Source organism: Podarcis tiliguerta (genome assembly GCF_965153285.1).
Source record: "Podarcis tiliguerta genome assembly, chromosome: 6".
Classification (NCBI taxonomy): Eukaryota; Metazoa; Chordata; class Lepidosauria; order Squamata; family Lacertidae; genus Podarcis; species Podarcis tiliguerta.
Window position 1 is genome coordinate 91,873,795 of NC_139539.1, and position 16,833 is coordinate 91,890,627.

Genomic DNA, 16,833 nt, shown 5'->3' on the forward strand with positions numbered 1-16,833 from the left:
TTGCCCTAGTGTAGGGTCCATACAGGCAGGGGTGTACAAAGTGGGGGGCGGGCTGCCCCGGGTGCCACTCGGGGGGGGGGGTGGCAAGATGGTCCCTGCCTCCCCCCCAGCTGTAGAGCGGCCGAGGGCACGTGCAGCCAGTATGGATGCCATGCATGCGCACTCCGTACGGGATGCCACACATGCATAGTCTGTACAGGATGCCGCTTGCGCAGCAGCCCGTATGGACGCCATGCAAGCAGCATCCCGTACGGACTGCACACGTGCGGCATCCCGTACGGACTGTGAGGGATACGGTCCATACGGTTGCCGCACATGTGCAGTCCGTACAGACGTAGCGCGTGCATCACCGGGCGGTTCGCCCCGCCCCAGGTGCTGGAGAGGGTTCCTCCTCCACTGCAAACAGGTACTAATATTTTTATGATACCAGTAAACAAAGTTAAAACGTTCATCTTACCTAAATAAGGAATGCAAGGAGTCATCTTCAAGCTGTTTATATAGTTTCTAAGCCTCTTATAATTTTCTTCTTTACTCATTACATATTCCAGCTTCTCAAAAGTAGTTTTGTCCTTTCGGCTCAGTAGCTTTAGGAAGAGGGTAAGAACCAAAATATAGTTATTTGGAAACCAATGGCTCCCACCGCCAAAGAAGTTAACAATTATTTTGTACTATGCATAATAAAATACTGTACTGAAAAGTTACAACTGTTTTATCATATACAATTTGAAAGCTTTTTAATTGTGAAAAGTTCTGAGCCATGCTATACTGTATATTACGATAGTAGTTTGATGACGCAGGAATAGTACTTTGACAATACAGGGTTCAGTTTAAAGAGTGGTATTAATGTCTGAGATTAGAAGGGAAACTGTCAGCAGAACAAGGAAGGAAAAAGTATTTGACAATCCCCCCTTCCTCCGACAGCACTTATTCTCCAGAGGTTTGGGGGAACCCACCAGAGCAGATTTAGGAAGACATGGACCATGGGTAGGCAAACTAAGGCCTGAGAGCCGAATCCGGCCCAATCACCTTCTAAATCTGGCCCACAGATGGTCCGGGAATCAGCATGCTTTTACATGAGTAGAATGTGTCCTTTTATTTAAAATGCATCTCTGGGTTATTTGTGGGGCATAGGAATTCGTTCATTCCCCCCCCAAAAAAATATAGTCTGGCCCCCCACAAGGTCTGAGGGACAGTGGACTGGCCCCTTGCTGAAAAAGTTTGCTGACTCCTGACATTGACGATGCTGAAAAGTGTAGATGGAAGATTGTCAAAAATGCTTTCCCTCTCCTGTCAGTAGGCAGTACCACTGGGCATCACCCAATAATATTGCCGATTCAAACCATCCTGAAAGCATAAACTGCTATAGGAAGGGGTAGACTCCATGAGAGTGAAAGAGTAACACACACACCTCAAAAAGAATTCTTATGTTGTACACACAGCCACTGAGTCAGTTATAGTTCTCACCTGGATGATAAATGAACGTTTACAGAAGGATGCCAAATTACAGAACGGTTGACTGAATATTAACAGAAGGGGCACTGAATCACTCTCTAGGAGTCTATTTAACAGAGAACCAAAATAGACAAACGCGAAGAAAGGGCGTTGATAATCTAAGCTTTCTGAGAGAGCAGAACATCTGTGCTTTCAGATCAGACCATTAGGAACGGTCACTCATAAGGATAGACTTCAAAGGGAACTGAAGGGATTTAGGTAAGTTTACATTATGTGCAACACCAGGGTGATAACTTGAATAAAGTACTGTGGGCGCCCAGGTAAGCCCTGCCCCACATAATCGACTATATGATGCAGTGTGAGCACACACACACAAACAATTGGAATGGGAATACCCATCAACTTTGTGGAGGCACAGCCCCCTCAAATATTTTATTGTGGGGGAGGCAACAGCCCCTAGGAGTTGGCTGAAATCAACTACAGGCAGGCCCCATTTATGCGGGGTTTACATTCCAAGGCCCCACACATGTGTCGGTATAATTGAAACCCCCTTAAAAAGCCTACAGACACCCTGTTCCGCCCCGCACCCATCCCGCTCTTTTAGTGACATTTCAGTGACATCTTTTGACGTTTCCAGGTTACTTCCAGATTTGGTGCGATGCCCGAACTGGACACAAACTGGACACCTGTAAACGGGGAGCTGCCTGTAAACAGCCTCTCCTGGTATGCCCCACGGAGGACCTTACAGTCTGCAAACAACAACATCCTAAAGATTCCGGGCCCCAGAGAGATCAGACTGGCCTCGACCAGAGCCAGGGCCTTTTCGGACGTGGCCCCAGCCTGGTGGAACACTCTCTCACAAGAGACTAAGGCCCTGCGGGATTTGACATCTTTCCGTAGGGCCTGCAAGACGGAGCTATTCCACCAGGCCTTTGGTCAGGGTTCAGTTTGACTTATTTTCTCCTTGTATAAGAACAAGCACAAAGGAGGTTCCCAGCCCACTCACAGGTTCTTATACTATCAGTGGAAACAGTTGGTAACTGCCTTCAATTTTAACCTGAAGATTGCCACTTGTCCAGTTTTAATTTTAATTTGTTTGAATTAATTGTGGGATGTATTTATTGATCGCTTGTTTTTATGCATTGTCTTACTCGTATGATGTTTGCCGCTCTGAGCCCGGCTTTGGCCGAGGAGGGCAGGATATAAATAAATTATTATTATTATTATTATTAATCATTCTGCTTCCACTGCACAAATCTCTAACTCAGTGTTAACACCCGAGTTCACTCACCGCCCAAGTTTTGGTCAACCTGAAGATGGGGGCACTTTGTAACCCAGACACCACAGCCATAAGAGCATGTAGATTATTCAACTCATAGAGTTTCTGAGAACAGAACAAAACAGAAGTTTAGCGTCTAGTACTGTAATGTATTGAGTTTGCCACAACTTAAATTATCAGCCTATTTTACAAAATAGCATCATGAACAAAAAACTGAAAAACGGAGGGAAATTATACCTCTCCAAATAATTATGATAAAGGTGTAATTGAAAAGCATGCCTTCATGACTACAACCTAATAGATATAAGCTTTGTGTGTGACCTTGGTCTGAAACAGACTAAACACTGGCCAATAAACCATAGTTAAGTCACCAATCCAAACACCCATGGGCAGTGATGTGGCATTCCTGACTTAGTCATATACTAGCCACTGGAAGGAAAATAATCATTTATCTGCATCATGTCCCAGAAAGTATTCTTGCCACACCATACCCCAAACAAATGAATTAGCAATATTACACTTAACACCTTTTGATTGCTCTTTCAAAGTATAATCAGGAATCATCATCATTGAATATTGTTCAACTATTCCAGGTTAGAGTTCATATAACTAACAAGGCCACACATTTCTTCGAGTCATATGTTAATGGAGCCAAATATTTACTGAGCGTACTTGTAAACCTAGGTCTCTATCAACCCTGATAAAGGCTCCAGAACAAAAGTTTCTTACCTTAGCTGTTTTAATATAGTGGCTCAGAACTTCAGCTCGTATTTTTAACGTCTGTGCATGAAGAATCTCTCTAACTACCCAAAAACTTACCTAAAAAAAAAGAAAGTGGTAATAATACATATAAAAACAGAAAATAAAAAGTGGTATTGTTATAAGACTGGGGATTTTGGCATTCTCATGTGTTTTCACATTATGAAAATTGATTTTCGTTAGCAGCCTAGTTACCAGAAACATGCAAATTCATTCACTACTATGAGTATTTCTAAAGTTTTGCTGTTTAATCTAATTATATTAACAGGCTATATTTAACAAGAATTGCATAGTGAACCTACTAAGAAGATAAAATGTGTAACATGTATACATAGTACTAATACTCAAAAATATTAACTACTATAACTAATTCAAACTTACTACTACCATACCATGAAATTGATACTGATATCAATTTCAACCCCAATACAAATTTCAGTTTCAATAAATGCCTCCCCAAATGCCTATCATCAACAATGGGAGGAAAGCTCCTCTTTGCATTCTGAAATAGCAGCTGTGTCGGGTGTGACCGATTCTGCTCAGGACTGCTGCAGGAGCAAAGGGCTAACCCCACTCTGCTGTGCTGCCTACAATGAACAGATGGCCTATCCTGATTCACCATACATAACCTAGCTACATATAATAGATTAAATAAAATAATAAGTATTATTGATCAGTAGGCTATATTATATAAATCAGTAGGCTGACAAGGCTACACTGAATGTGCAGGTAATATACCTCTGTAAACTGAAAATGATCCTAAGCTGTGAATACTGATCCATTCCTCCCCCCTTTCCCTTGTTTTGTTTTACTTTGCTTTTTATTGTTAGTTATATAAACACAACACTCCCAATTCAATAAAGCAGTGCTTTTCTGGGGGGCAGGAGTACACATACCCCTAAACATTTTGTGAATCTGTTTGGTCTCATTGGGGGGCAGTACAGTGGTGCCCCGCAAGACAAATGCCTCGCAAGACGGAAAACCCGCTAGACAAAAGGGTTTTCCGTTTTGGAGGTGCTTCGCAAAACGAATTTGCTATGGGCTTGCTTCGCAAGACGAAAATGTCTTGCGATTCCTGGGGATTTTCCCCCCCTCCCCCCCCTTTTTCCCAAGCCCCTAAGCCGCTTAACAGCTGTTCGCTAAGCCGCTTAACAGCTGATCGCTAAGCCGCTTAACAGCTGATCTAAGCTGCTTATCAGCTGATCTAAGCCGCTAATAGCCTTTTAGCAGCTAATCCGCTAATCCCTTAAGCCTTTAATAGCCGCTAATAGCCGCTAAACTGCTAATAGCGCTAATAACACTAATCCGCTAATGGGCTTGCTTCGCAAGACGAAAAAAACCGCAAGACGAAGAGACTCACGGAACGGATTCTTTTCATCTTGCGAGGCACCACTGTATTTCAATATGAGTACCCCTAAACATTTTTTTAAGAAAAAAAGCACTGCAACAAAGTATTGCTATTATTAATAAAAATGGCACAAAGGCAAACTATATGGTGAGAATCACATGTAATTTGGCATTGACTTTTAGCCTTTACTGCAGGCACTGTGAATTTAAGGGAGAAAGAGGAATCAAGAACCTAGGAGGTTCTAAAACTCACATGCTGATTTGAGCAACAGGGAATTATTTGGACACGTATTTCAGGTACAGAGCATGTGGAGAGAAATAGTCTCAACATTGAAGTCTGCATCTTTTAGAGAATTGTAAAGTTTAGTTTCCAAAAAAAGCAGGAATGTGTTTCTTGAGAAATTTAGCTGGATTTGTCACTCCAATCAAGTGTTTACCTAGTTTATCTCATAATGAAGTTGCAGAGCCCCACATTTGTTTATATATAATACAGCCATGGAATTCACCTCTCTTTAGTTCTGCATTGCTGTTGATGCCACAGAGACTCTGGAATTCCAAACCAAAACCCAAAGATTACCACTAAAATAATTTAAAGTTGGAAAGCTTTTCCAAAGCGTAAAAAATTATATAAGGGAGGCGTTTGTGCTTTAATGTACTGTTGAAAAGGAAAAAATGACAAGGGAGAAATATGTCTCTTATGGCTTTAGAACAGCAGCTAGACTCCAGTGACTAATGTAACAAGCACACATGCAGAATGGGACTCTGAACTTGCAATCATGCCTTCTTGCACACCTGTCACCTCAAGTGATTTGAAGGGCCTTTCTGAATAAATTGGTGATGTGTCATTGTTCTGAGTGGGTGGGAGTCGTCCTGGGTGTGCACAGGATCTTGAGAATGCCTAGAGGAAATCTCAATGTCCAGGCCAGTACAGTGGCAGTAGTAAGCAGGGCTGATATTTATGCTATATGAATAAGTCCTTTTGAGCACTGGAATCCCTGAACAAATAGACACTCCTGCTCACACGTATTTTCTCAGCAGATATGTTCTATGTATTCTACAATTTTGGTTTTGGATTTAATATAAAGAGTCAAGAATTTCAGAATTCTGCATTAATTCCTGGGGGGAAAATGAGATTCAGGGTGTTGTGAGAAGTTAGGCAATGGTACTTACATACGGAGCGACCCTGCTCAATTTCTGTCAGCAGAATCATAGGGGGCAACACAGCCCACCCTAAACAGTCCATACTTATCTAATTAGTAAAAGAATTGCATCTCCCTGCTACTCAAGCAGAAATATGGTCTGCACTTGGGACACTCTGCCCTGATTAGGTATTGACCATCACCTTTCCCCCCTAGGACTGTCCATCCAGCCTAATTCTCAGTCCAATCACCTTTCATCTTGGGCATCCCCTACCCTGGAAACCAAATATTTAATTATCTTCCATCATGAAACAACACTGTTCTGTCTTCCTCAATCCAGCTGTTCTATGGTTCCGTCTGTTCCACCCAGCCAGCCAATAGTTCAGCCTGCTGCTAAACCTCCATGGGATACTTCAAGCTAGGCTGCTCCACCTTTAAATAGCCTGTTTCCATGTTTTCTGCCCCTTGTGTCATTATGTATTTCCTGTGTTTGTTATTTTCCACAGCTGGAATTAGGAATCTTGAGGGAATACAATCCCTTAAGAAAAAGTCTCTATTCCAGCAACATATGAGTTGAGTTCTATGGAACCCAGGTTACTTGTTTGGGAACCACAAAGCATTGACCTCAATTGTGACAAATGAAGCTTGGTGGGCCTTTGGGGCTCCCACTACATTGCTGGGCTATCTATGAATATCCTGGAAAATATCTTGTTACCGCCCCTTAACTCTGCTGATTCCGGATTCCTAATATCACTCCCCTGGAATAACATCCTCCAGGCCTGTAATGCTCCGACTCATTAAGTATAAGCAAACAAGTTAAGTATATGCCATTGGTCCAGGAAACATATGTAGCCTGTACAAATGAGCTAACTCACTGCATTGGGCAATTTTAAGCTGCAAAGCCATTTTACTCTTCAATTGCCATTTTGACTTTGTACCTAAATGGACCATTTTTATTGACACCAAAATTGGAATTTGGTAGCTCTTGCTATTCACCTTGTTAGTTAAGTACAGTGGTGCCTCGCAAGACGAAAAGAATCCGTTCCGCGAGTCTCTTCGTCTTGCGGTTTTTTCGTCTTGTGAAGCACGCCCATTAGCGGATTAGCGCTATTAGCGGCTATTAAAGGCTTAAGGGATTAGCGGATTAGCTGCTAAAAGGCTATTAGCGGCTATTAAAGGCTTAAGGGATTAGCGGATTAGCTGCTAAAAGGCTATTAGCGGCTTAGATCAGCTGTTAAGTGGCTTAGCGATCAGCTGTTAAGCGGCTTAGCGAACAGCTGTTAAGCGGTTTAGGGGCTTGGGGAAAAGGGGGGGAGGGGGAAAAAACACCCAGGAATCGCAAGGCATTTTCGTCTTGTGAAGCAAGCCCATAGCAAATTCGTTTTGCGAAGCACCTCCAAAACGGAAAACCCTTTCGTCTAGTGGGTTTTCCGTCTTGCGAGGCATTCGTCTTGCGGGGCACCACTGTACAGTGCAATATCCTCCATAGTATGCTATCACCCTAGAGCAAAGATTAAAAAAAAAAATCATGCCCCTGTATGTTATATGCATCTACATTTATTTGAAAACTTAACTGTGCAATATGGCATGAAAACTGAGAGGAACCAAATAAATGCTGCTGCCCATAATGCCAAATAGTAGTTATACGACAGAATTCAAATTGTATACAAAAATCAAACGGCCCCTAGCACAGCTGCTATAAGCAAGACCTGCTGCCTCCCTCCCTTGGAAACGACTTGCTTGCCCTGTTATATGTTAGTCCCCACTAATACGTATTACTTATTATCATTATCATTTATTAAATTTGTATACCACCCTTCATCCACAGATCTCAATTCGCAACATAAAAATTCAAGATAAAAACCACAAAATACAGAATAATAACAAGAACGAAAGCAAACCAATTACCCCCACACCCCGTCAAAACGTCCTCTGTGTGCACCTGATTTTCAGAGGTAAGGTATACTCTGCTTCAGTGCCTGTACATCATGAAAACATTCTGTAATAAAAAGTTTAATCTGTTCGTCTCTGAAACTTCCTCATATAGTCACTGCATGCAGTCTCTTGAGGGTCCAGGTGGACAGATCTCCAGAACACTAGTCCATCTCTCCAAAGTTTTAAAACAATGTCTATGCGGCCACAGAATCCAACCATAGCTGTTAAGTAAGCAACCTGTTCTTTCTGTAAAAAGGTGTGAATTCCACTTGAATATACAGCAATTGCTAATGCGTAAAATCATTTATTTTCTACTTTTTGTTCACTTTTTTTAACTGGAATCACTCTCCCTTCAAGACTATTTCTGAATATAAACAGTACAAGGAATACCATCTTCCAATTTTCTTCCACTCTTCCGAAAAGTGTAACAGTATTCACATTTGGCAAGGATGGTAGCAGTAAATGGCTTACAGATGGCTTTTAGTAAGAGCATTCTGAATTTTAAAACTAGCAGGGGTATTGTGCAGTAGACTGTAGTATGTCAAGAGGGTTCTAGTATTTCCATGGCTAATTAGTTAACTACTTTCACATCTGTAGAAGCTGTGCTAAAGTGCATGAGTAACCTCTAAACTCAGATTTTGAAGTAGGGGAAGTAGGTGATGCAAATTGCAGTTTCTACATATATTGTACCTTTCACCTCCAGTTTGTGAAGAAAAGCCCCATTGTCTGGAATCAACTATGTTGTGTGAGAACTGCTGCCACACTGGTGTCAATTATTTGTCTGAAAATCTATGTCTCATGGAATGTGCATATTCCAATACCTGACCTTGACTGTCTTTGCAGTCAGATGTAGCTATGAGAAACTGTTCATACCATTTTATTTTTAATAGATATTAAAAATAGAATGATGAAGGCACTAATTCATCAGCTCTAATAGACATAAAAAAGTCAGACCACTCTTGCAATAGATATGTTAACAATGAGCAACACATAATATGTCTGAATGGCTTTAATTAATGAATACACACACACACACACACACACACACACACACACACACAAGCTTCTGCGGCAGATATTTTTCTAATTTGGTATTGTCTGCTAAAGTCAGCATCTTAATTGTAGTATTTTATTGTAAATCAGTAAAATTAGGAGCATTTCTGGCTCCTAATCCTCCACCTCTTTCATGTTGCTTCCTCCTGGCACTTCCATCCCAGAACAGTCACTGCTGCCATTGTTCACAACCCCTGCTCCTGTTCTTAAATGACAAACCACCTGAAATAAGGTTGCAGGCCACTATTAGGGAACCCTTATTAAGTAGTGGCCTTCTGAGCCCTCCATGCAAGGAGGAGAATGCAGTTCCTTATGGGACTGGCTACAGAGGGATACAGTCCTTGCTTCTCTGGCTATACCTTGTGAAGAGGCCCTGTCCACAAGGCCCCCTTTGATGTATTCGTCATAGTATATGCTGCCAATAGCTCCTTGACTGGGTTTGAAACCAAAGCAATTTTAGCAAAGATCCCGGCCCAGCCTCGAACTTTGTATGAAGTTCCATATATTCTCTGCGAAATGTCTTGTGTTTGTAGTCACCATGGTACATCTTGGTGAGTCCAGCATCACTAGCATGACGTCCATAGCATACACTAGTATGAAGGTGTGGCTGTGTGCAGCACAAACATGTGCCATGCAAACTGTCACTGAAGATGTAGTTAGCACATGGAGGTTTATATTCTAGATAGTGTTGTGCTGTAATTGGATGCTGTAATTGGATCCCAGAGACTCCTGTGCCACCAAAGCGTGGCCAGTGAAGCACGGGATAAACCAAACTGTGGATGAGCCCTTTGTTAGTTACGGTACCATATTTTTCGCTCTTTAAGACGCACCAGACCACAAGACGCACCTAGTTTTTGGAGGAGGAAAACAAGAAAAAAATATTCTGAATCTCAGAAGCCAGGACAGCAAGAGGGATCGCTGCGCAGTGAAAGCAGCAATCCCTCTTGCTGTTCTGGCTTCTGAGATAGCTGCGCAGCCTGCATTCGCGCCATAAGACGCAGACACATTTCCCCTTACTTTTTAGGAGGGGGAAAGTGAGTCTTATAGAGGAAAAAATACGGTAATTAAAACATCAGCCTAGAGTAATAAAGGCACCATGTGCTAGTAGCTAAATCCTGTAATGACTTATAGATCAGGTGCTAAAACCTCGGGGTGGTAAACTTGTAGAACTTCGTTCTCAGCTCTACCTAATAGGGAAGCTTGAGAGGCCATGGTAAATGAAAAAACTAGACTAAACCCCAACTTTGGGAAAGTGTTAAAAATAAAAGCCCACTATTCTACCCCAGGAAGGTAACCCCCAGTAAACTCACCATCCTTTGCCCACTTCCCATTTAATCAACACCCTGGGTGTATAATGGGCATGCAGACCAAATTTTGAATTGCTTGCCTGGTGCAAAGGTTGCAGGTGTCACCTGTCATCTAGATAGCCTAGCAGAAGGGTCAGTGGCCATGATGCACGTTGACATGAATGACATGGGGAAATGTAGGTCTTGGAAATGAAACTTAGGTTGCTAGGTAGGATGCTGAAAGTAAAGACCTTCAATGTAGCTTTCTCCAAAATGCTACCAATTCCATGCACAAGGTCAGCTTGACAGGCAAAGCTGTGTAGTCTCAATGCATGGATGAGACAGCGGAGCAGGGAAGAGGGGTTTGGCACTGCAGAACATTTTGGAACAACCTGGGCTTATAGAAAAGGGATGGAACCAGACTGTTGGCACTTAAAATTAAAAAAGGAAGCAGAGCAGCTTCTAAACTAATTTTAAGGGTAGGGACACAGGAGCTGAAGAGGGTCTGTTTTGGAACAAACCTACCAGTGGAGATGAAGATGAAAAAAATAATAATGATAATTTAAATGGGTGGGGTAAAGAACCTCGCAATGGAAGTGCAGGGATACAGGACAGTATTTTGGAGAGCTCAAAACATAGCAGGCTGAAAAGCTATGGTGCTCCATGAACCATACAGTGGGGTGACCTACATATACAAGTCCATACTACTGTTCAGGAATCCTAACAGTCTAGTTTAGAGAAAAGAAATGAAAAGGCCTTCATGTTTCTGATATTGTCAAACAGTTGGAGGCAGAAATTCTTGCTGATCTAATATAAAATGCTAGATCCCAATGCATCTTCTGCCCATTCCTTCTCCAAACACGGTCAATTCAGGGATGTAAACAACAAGCTAGCTTAATAAGAATAAAGTTTCAAAACAGTTTTAAAACAGCTAATTATCACACATGCAGCCAGAGAGGAAATCCAAAACACTATTCAGTCAAATACACAGCAACATTTAACAAAAGAAATAAGTTGCATCTTTTAAAGCTTCATGTAAATGGAATGATTTGACGTACACAGCAAAGGTGCCACATGTAAACTGAAAACTTACATGGTTGAATCTTCTTGTAAAGGCAACTGCATTGGGTGCGGAACTGTATTTTTCTTTTTTATTCCAACCGCAGCTTGACAGTTCCTGGGTTAACAGTGAGAAATAGTTTAAGGCTGATGTAACTGTTTACCCACATTTTGAAACGAGGTAGGAATTTCTTATTTTATCATCAGTGCAGTTAACACAGTGCATCAAATAAAACACAAAACAACGCTCTTCCTAATGGTTGCCAATAAGACTGCAATTATGATATATAAATGTGAGTTCTTTCCTCCTAATTCTATGAGCTCCAACTGAACTTTTTAATAAGTTACAGTGGCAGTATAAGACTCTTCAAGCTTGTAAGGTAAAATAACATGGAGCAAGATTTGGTCTGACACGTTCTCCTACAATTTTTTAATGGACTATTTAATGGGAAAATGCACCATTAAGTGCAGAACTGACCACCTGGGACAGAAATAGCTACTGAGTTGTCGCCTGGTCATGAATATTTAAATTTGGCCAACTGTGTCCTTCAGCACTGTCCACTGATTTTTCCAGCTCTGAAATGCCAGAAATTGTAACTGCACCTGTTATGTCCAGTTGATGCATAACAGGAAAACAGTATTGTCAATAGCTTGATTCATACAAAATGGCAAAGTATTGTTTGTGCTGAAACCTCAGAATCACACACCCCTCCCTCACTTCCTGATTTGATAAAACAATACTTTTCAGCTGCATCTAAATTGTGCCAACTATGGTCTTTGCAAGCTGTCTACAGACCATAACTAGAAACCCACTTCAAACAAGTAAATGAAGGAGAGGATCCAAGCATGCAAAAGTGGGAGAGGGAGGTATTCAAGCCCAAAGCTTCTGTAGAAGTGGCCAAAGTATGGGGAAATGTTAGACTGGATACTGGCATGCACTAGACTAATTGTTACTGTGAAGCTGATTGAATTATATTCCATCCCAAGATATTAACGGGGACATGAAGTGCTTGCACATTAAGTTAATAATCTCTTTCATATCTTACACGTCTAACATTTTTAAAAATCCTTCTAAGCTTTGAACGTGACTCAAAATCAGCATCAAGTTAATAATTTTCAACATGCTAGCTATAGCAGGCTTAAATTCCTTCAACACCTTATGGCTTACAAATAAAAAATGCAACATGTCCCCACAGAATAGAGGGTGTGGACTTCACCTGTAAAGACATCTCAAGAGTATAGGCTTGGTCTGACTCAGGAGCGCCGAAGTATCAAAAAAATACTTGCTAGGGAAGCGAAGCACTCTCCTTACCAGTGGTCTAGCCCAGGCATAGGCAACCTTCGGCCCTCCAGATGTTTTGGACTACAATTCCCGTCATCCCTGACCACTGGTCCTGTTAGCTAGGGATCATGGGAGTTGTAGGCCAAAACATCTGGAGGGCCAAAGGCTGCCTATGCCTGGTCTAGCCACTGCAAGTTCTGCACCAAGATCTAATTGCTGGCACTACCTGCAAGGAATCTACCAGCTTGGGGAGTGGGGGCTTCTATGTGGAACAGTGGCGTAGCGTGGGGGATGCAGGGGGGGCCGGCCGCACCGGGCGCAACATCGGGGGGGGGGGCGCGCTCGCACTCGCAGCTCTCTGCCCTTACCTGGCTCACTCACTCTCTCTCACTGCAGTGTTGGCTGTGCGAATCCGATCCGAGCCGCCAGGTCACCGCCCACTGTGGAGGGGAGGGTGCCAGGCATGCAGTGCAGAGAGAGAGCGAGGGACTATCTGGGGGGAGGGACAGTGCAGCGGGGGGGGGCGCAAATTACTTGCCTTGCCCCAGGTTAGGGGGCGCAAATTACTTGCCTTGCCCCGGGTGCTGACAACCCACGCTATGCCACTGATGTGGAAGCTCCCTTGGGACAGCAGCCAAGATGTTCAGACAAGATAAAAAGCAGTCACTCACACTCTTTTTCTGGTTACTGCAAGTGCATTCTGCTCCCTCCAGTTCCTACCTGCTGCTCCACCTTTCCTGCTCTATATCCCTACAACTGCTTTTTAACACTATCCATTCTCTGGTAATTTTTTGTGTTTACAAGGATGCTAGACTGAAGACAGGAGTGCAGCATCTCACAGATTGTCCACTGCTAACTGGAAGATAATGGTAATGCATATGTACAGTATGTAAAGTTTATTTCTCAAAAGCAGATCTTATTAGTAAAAATGCTTTGGATGCCAAATTCTGCTGATTTGATAGGTATGTTCTAAAATTAGGAAGTGATTAAGTATTTAGACAGTGCAACAATAATTCCAAGATAAACAATTTTGCTCAGGACTAATTTTGTTAAAAGAGCAGTGTTCATTAATTTCAATGATAAAACATTAACAATTATTTTAAACCACCTCTATGATGTATTTTATATCTGCCAGGCTGTTACAATAACCCTTCTGTAATCTAGTGTGAAAGCAGTATTTACCAAACTGAGGTACAGTGTTAGTTCCTATAAGAAACTCCTTTTGGAAGACGTTAATTTGATTTGGAGTGCGCTTAAAAAGGTACACAGAATTAAGTATACCACAAATATTGCAAATCCTTAAAGTAAGGCAAGTTAAGGACATATTCAGAGAAAACAAAACAGCCTAGGCTGGATTTGTTATGTTAAGCAACTGCTCATTTCACAGCAGCTTGAAGGCCATCATTAAAGGATGCTTACGAAAGAACTGCATTTTCATCTTTAAACAGAATAGCTATTCATGCAGGAATAGCTTTATCAAACTGGACACCCCAAAACACAACACATTTATTTAACCCACTTGTGCATGATTTCATTTGAGAAAGAGAGCAGAAGTCATTTTAAAATAAAACATGCATGCTAGTGAATGCAGTTTTTTAAAAATTTAGTTTATAATTTTAGGAAATGCAAAAAAAAAAAAAAAAAAAAAGGTTTAGAAATTCTTGCAAAAAGACTGTACTTTGCTCTGGTCCACAATTATTTCTCATTTAGAAACAACTACCTTCATGTCAGTGCTACTTTGCACAGTCAGGACAGAAAATGTGGACTGTAAAAACAGTCCACAGAATATGGAAGATGAAACTTGAGTGGAGTTCCACAAAGTGAATATATGCCTTTATTCTCAATGAAAATGTGTGTGATTGTGGGTCTGACCATACCTATATTTGTTTGAGCACTGCCTGCTCCAAGCTTTCTTGCAAGCAGAGATGACTTGGAGGAGCATAATACTGTAATTAGTGGTCACCAGAAATTATGGCTGGCTAATAACTTCAGTGTCCTTGTATCTGTAATTTTCCACTCTGTTATCACGGAATGTTTGGAACATGAATTAAATATTTTCTCAACATTCGAACTCACTCAGGAAAACTACAAAAACTAAAAAAAAAAATCTACCTGTCTCCGTAGAGGTTCAGTTCCATATGATCTATAAGAAGAATAACTGAATAGCAAAAGTATACTTCATTGTAGCGTTTTCTTTCTTTGCCTACCAACCACTGGTCAACCAAATTACTCCAGATGACACCACTAGGTACCATTTTAAAATTATGTAACATGAAACACAAATTATTTGTACATGCATACACACACTGGCACACATATTTAGTTCCAGAATACATGCATGGGTTGACATAATAAGGAAATCTGGCTTGGATTTATTTAAAATCAAAAGGTTGTATAAGAAAAACTTACCTCGGGCTGAATAGCTTTAAATACAGGAATATCCATTAGTGTTATCTGGCCCTTTGAAAAAAAGTGATAAGGAAAGTAAGAGTTGTGTCCTTTTGGAATGAATGTTTCAAGATTGGGCCAGCTTTTTATTATTAAATATTAGAAAAATGGCCATCATAAAATGGTGTGCCCTCCCATTGTTCCTCGACTCTACAATGAGCCATCTCTGCTTCCTGTAAAAGAGAAAATCTACAGTGGCAAACTAAGGCCCTGGGGCTGGATCAGGCCTAATTGCCTTCTAAATCTGTAGTCTCAAAACATCTGGAGGGCCAAGTTTGTCCATGCCTGATCTAGGAGGAGGTAGCATCCCTATCAGGAATGTCCTCCAGCAGAATCTGGCAAATAATGTGATCATGCTATTTATCAAGAAAAGAGGTGCCGGAACTGAGTTCAGGTAAGTTCCGGCTTTAAAAAAAGCCCTGAACATAATAAACAGGAAAGGAGAAGGTAGGTATAGACAGGCAGAGAGAAAATTAAATAAGGCTGGACTCTTCTACAGTTACCTGGGAGTGACTCCTACTAAGCTTAATGGGGCTTCTGAGGAAACATTTAAAGGACTGGACTGCAAGACTATTAAATTAGCAAAACATTTACTTATTAATTACTTACTGCATATTCCTCGGGTGTAACCTTCAGAACATCAAATACCACTGCATCAAAACTTTTCTTCAGTTCAGCAGAACCTTTGTCACTTAATGACTCCGAGCTGCTACTCTTCTAAGAAAACAAAAATACAAAATTGAAAATATGAATGCATACCTGCTCAAAAGCCGAAAGAGAGGCCTTGGTAAATAAAAACATCTCTGTCTGGCTTCTAAAGACTGACAGTGATGGCGCCAGGCATTTTTTCCTGGGGAGAGCATTCCACAAAGGGGGAGCACCACAAAAACATCCTATTTACCTAGACTGTACCAAATGTCAGAGGCACCCTTTCCAAGTTTTAAAATTTTCATGATCCCTGCTTAAAATACTCCAGCAAAGAACAGGAACTTATTGCATAGCAAAATACATTCTTCTTTCAAGCTGCACTGTTGTATACATGTACTATGCTCCTGCATTTTTTTAAGCTGACTATTGCTGACTCCTTACCTCTGAAGCAGTAGCTGCAATATTAACATTGCTGGGCTGCCCATTCATTAGGTCCATACTGTCCACACCATTGATTTACTGCCCTACATTTGCAGCGATGGCTTTAATGATTCATCTTCAGAGTCATCACTCCTGAAAGAAAATTTAAAAAGCAGCTTATGGTTCCATAAATCAAGAAAGTCAAACAGATCATCCAAAGTGTAACATGGGACAGGAATGTTTGTCCAACTATGGGATTGCAGAAGACTTCAATCAAGTACTCCCTTTCCATGGAGGCGCAAGTTACAGCAACAGCCAAGGCGACATTTTTCCACCTTCGCCGCATCAAGCAGTTGGTCCCTTACCTTTCCCGCCCCGACCTGGCCACAGTGATCCATGCGATGGTCATCTCCAGGCTTGACTACTGTAATTCGCTCTACGCGGGGCTGCCCTTGAAGGTGACCCAGAAACTCCAGCGGGTGCAGAATGCTGCAGAGAGGCTCCTCACGGGGTCTCTGCCATGGGAGCATATTCACCCAGTGCTTTTCAAACTGCACTGGCTCCCGGTAGAGTACAGGGTCAGATTTAAGGTGCTGCTTTTGACCTTTAAAGCCCTTCACGGCCTAGGACCCTCGTACCTACGAGACCGCCTCTCCCGGTATGCCCCACGGAGAGCCTCAAGGTCCATAAATAGCAACACCCTAGTGTCCCGGGCCCTAAGGAAGT

The 16,833-nt window shown here is 41.8% G+C and overlaps 1 protein-coding gene across 2 annotated transcripts in view; it reads right to left on the reverse strand.

Annotated features, from left to right (window-relative positions):
• RALGPS2 (Ral GEF with PH domain and SH3 binding motif 2) overlaps window positions 1-16,833 on the reverse strand; it is a 103,688-nt gene that overhangs the window by 62,143 nt on the left and 24,712 nt on the right. For both annotated transcript variants that reach the window (XM_083446346.1, XM_083446345.1), the window contains exons 2-8: window positions 16,129-16,260; window positions 15,649-15,756; window positions 15,001-15,051; window positions 11,344-11,427; window positions 3,461-3,550; window positions 2,744-2,836; window positions 458-584 (exon numbers count right to left, since the gene is read on the reverse strand). In XM_083446346.1, the coding sequence (XP_083302472.1) occupies window positions 458-584; window positions 2,744-2,836; window positions 3,461-3,550; window positions 11,344-11,427; window positions 15,001-15,051; window positions 15,649-15,756; window positions 16,129-16,185 (610 nt within the window). In that variant the 5' untranslated portion in view covers window positions 16,186-16,260. The remainder of the gene's footprint in view (window positions 1-457; window positions 585-2,743; window positions 2,837-3,460; window positions 3,551-11,343; window positions 11,428-15,000; window positions 15,052-15,648; window positions 15,757-16,128; window positions 16,261-16,833) is intronic.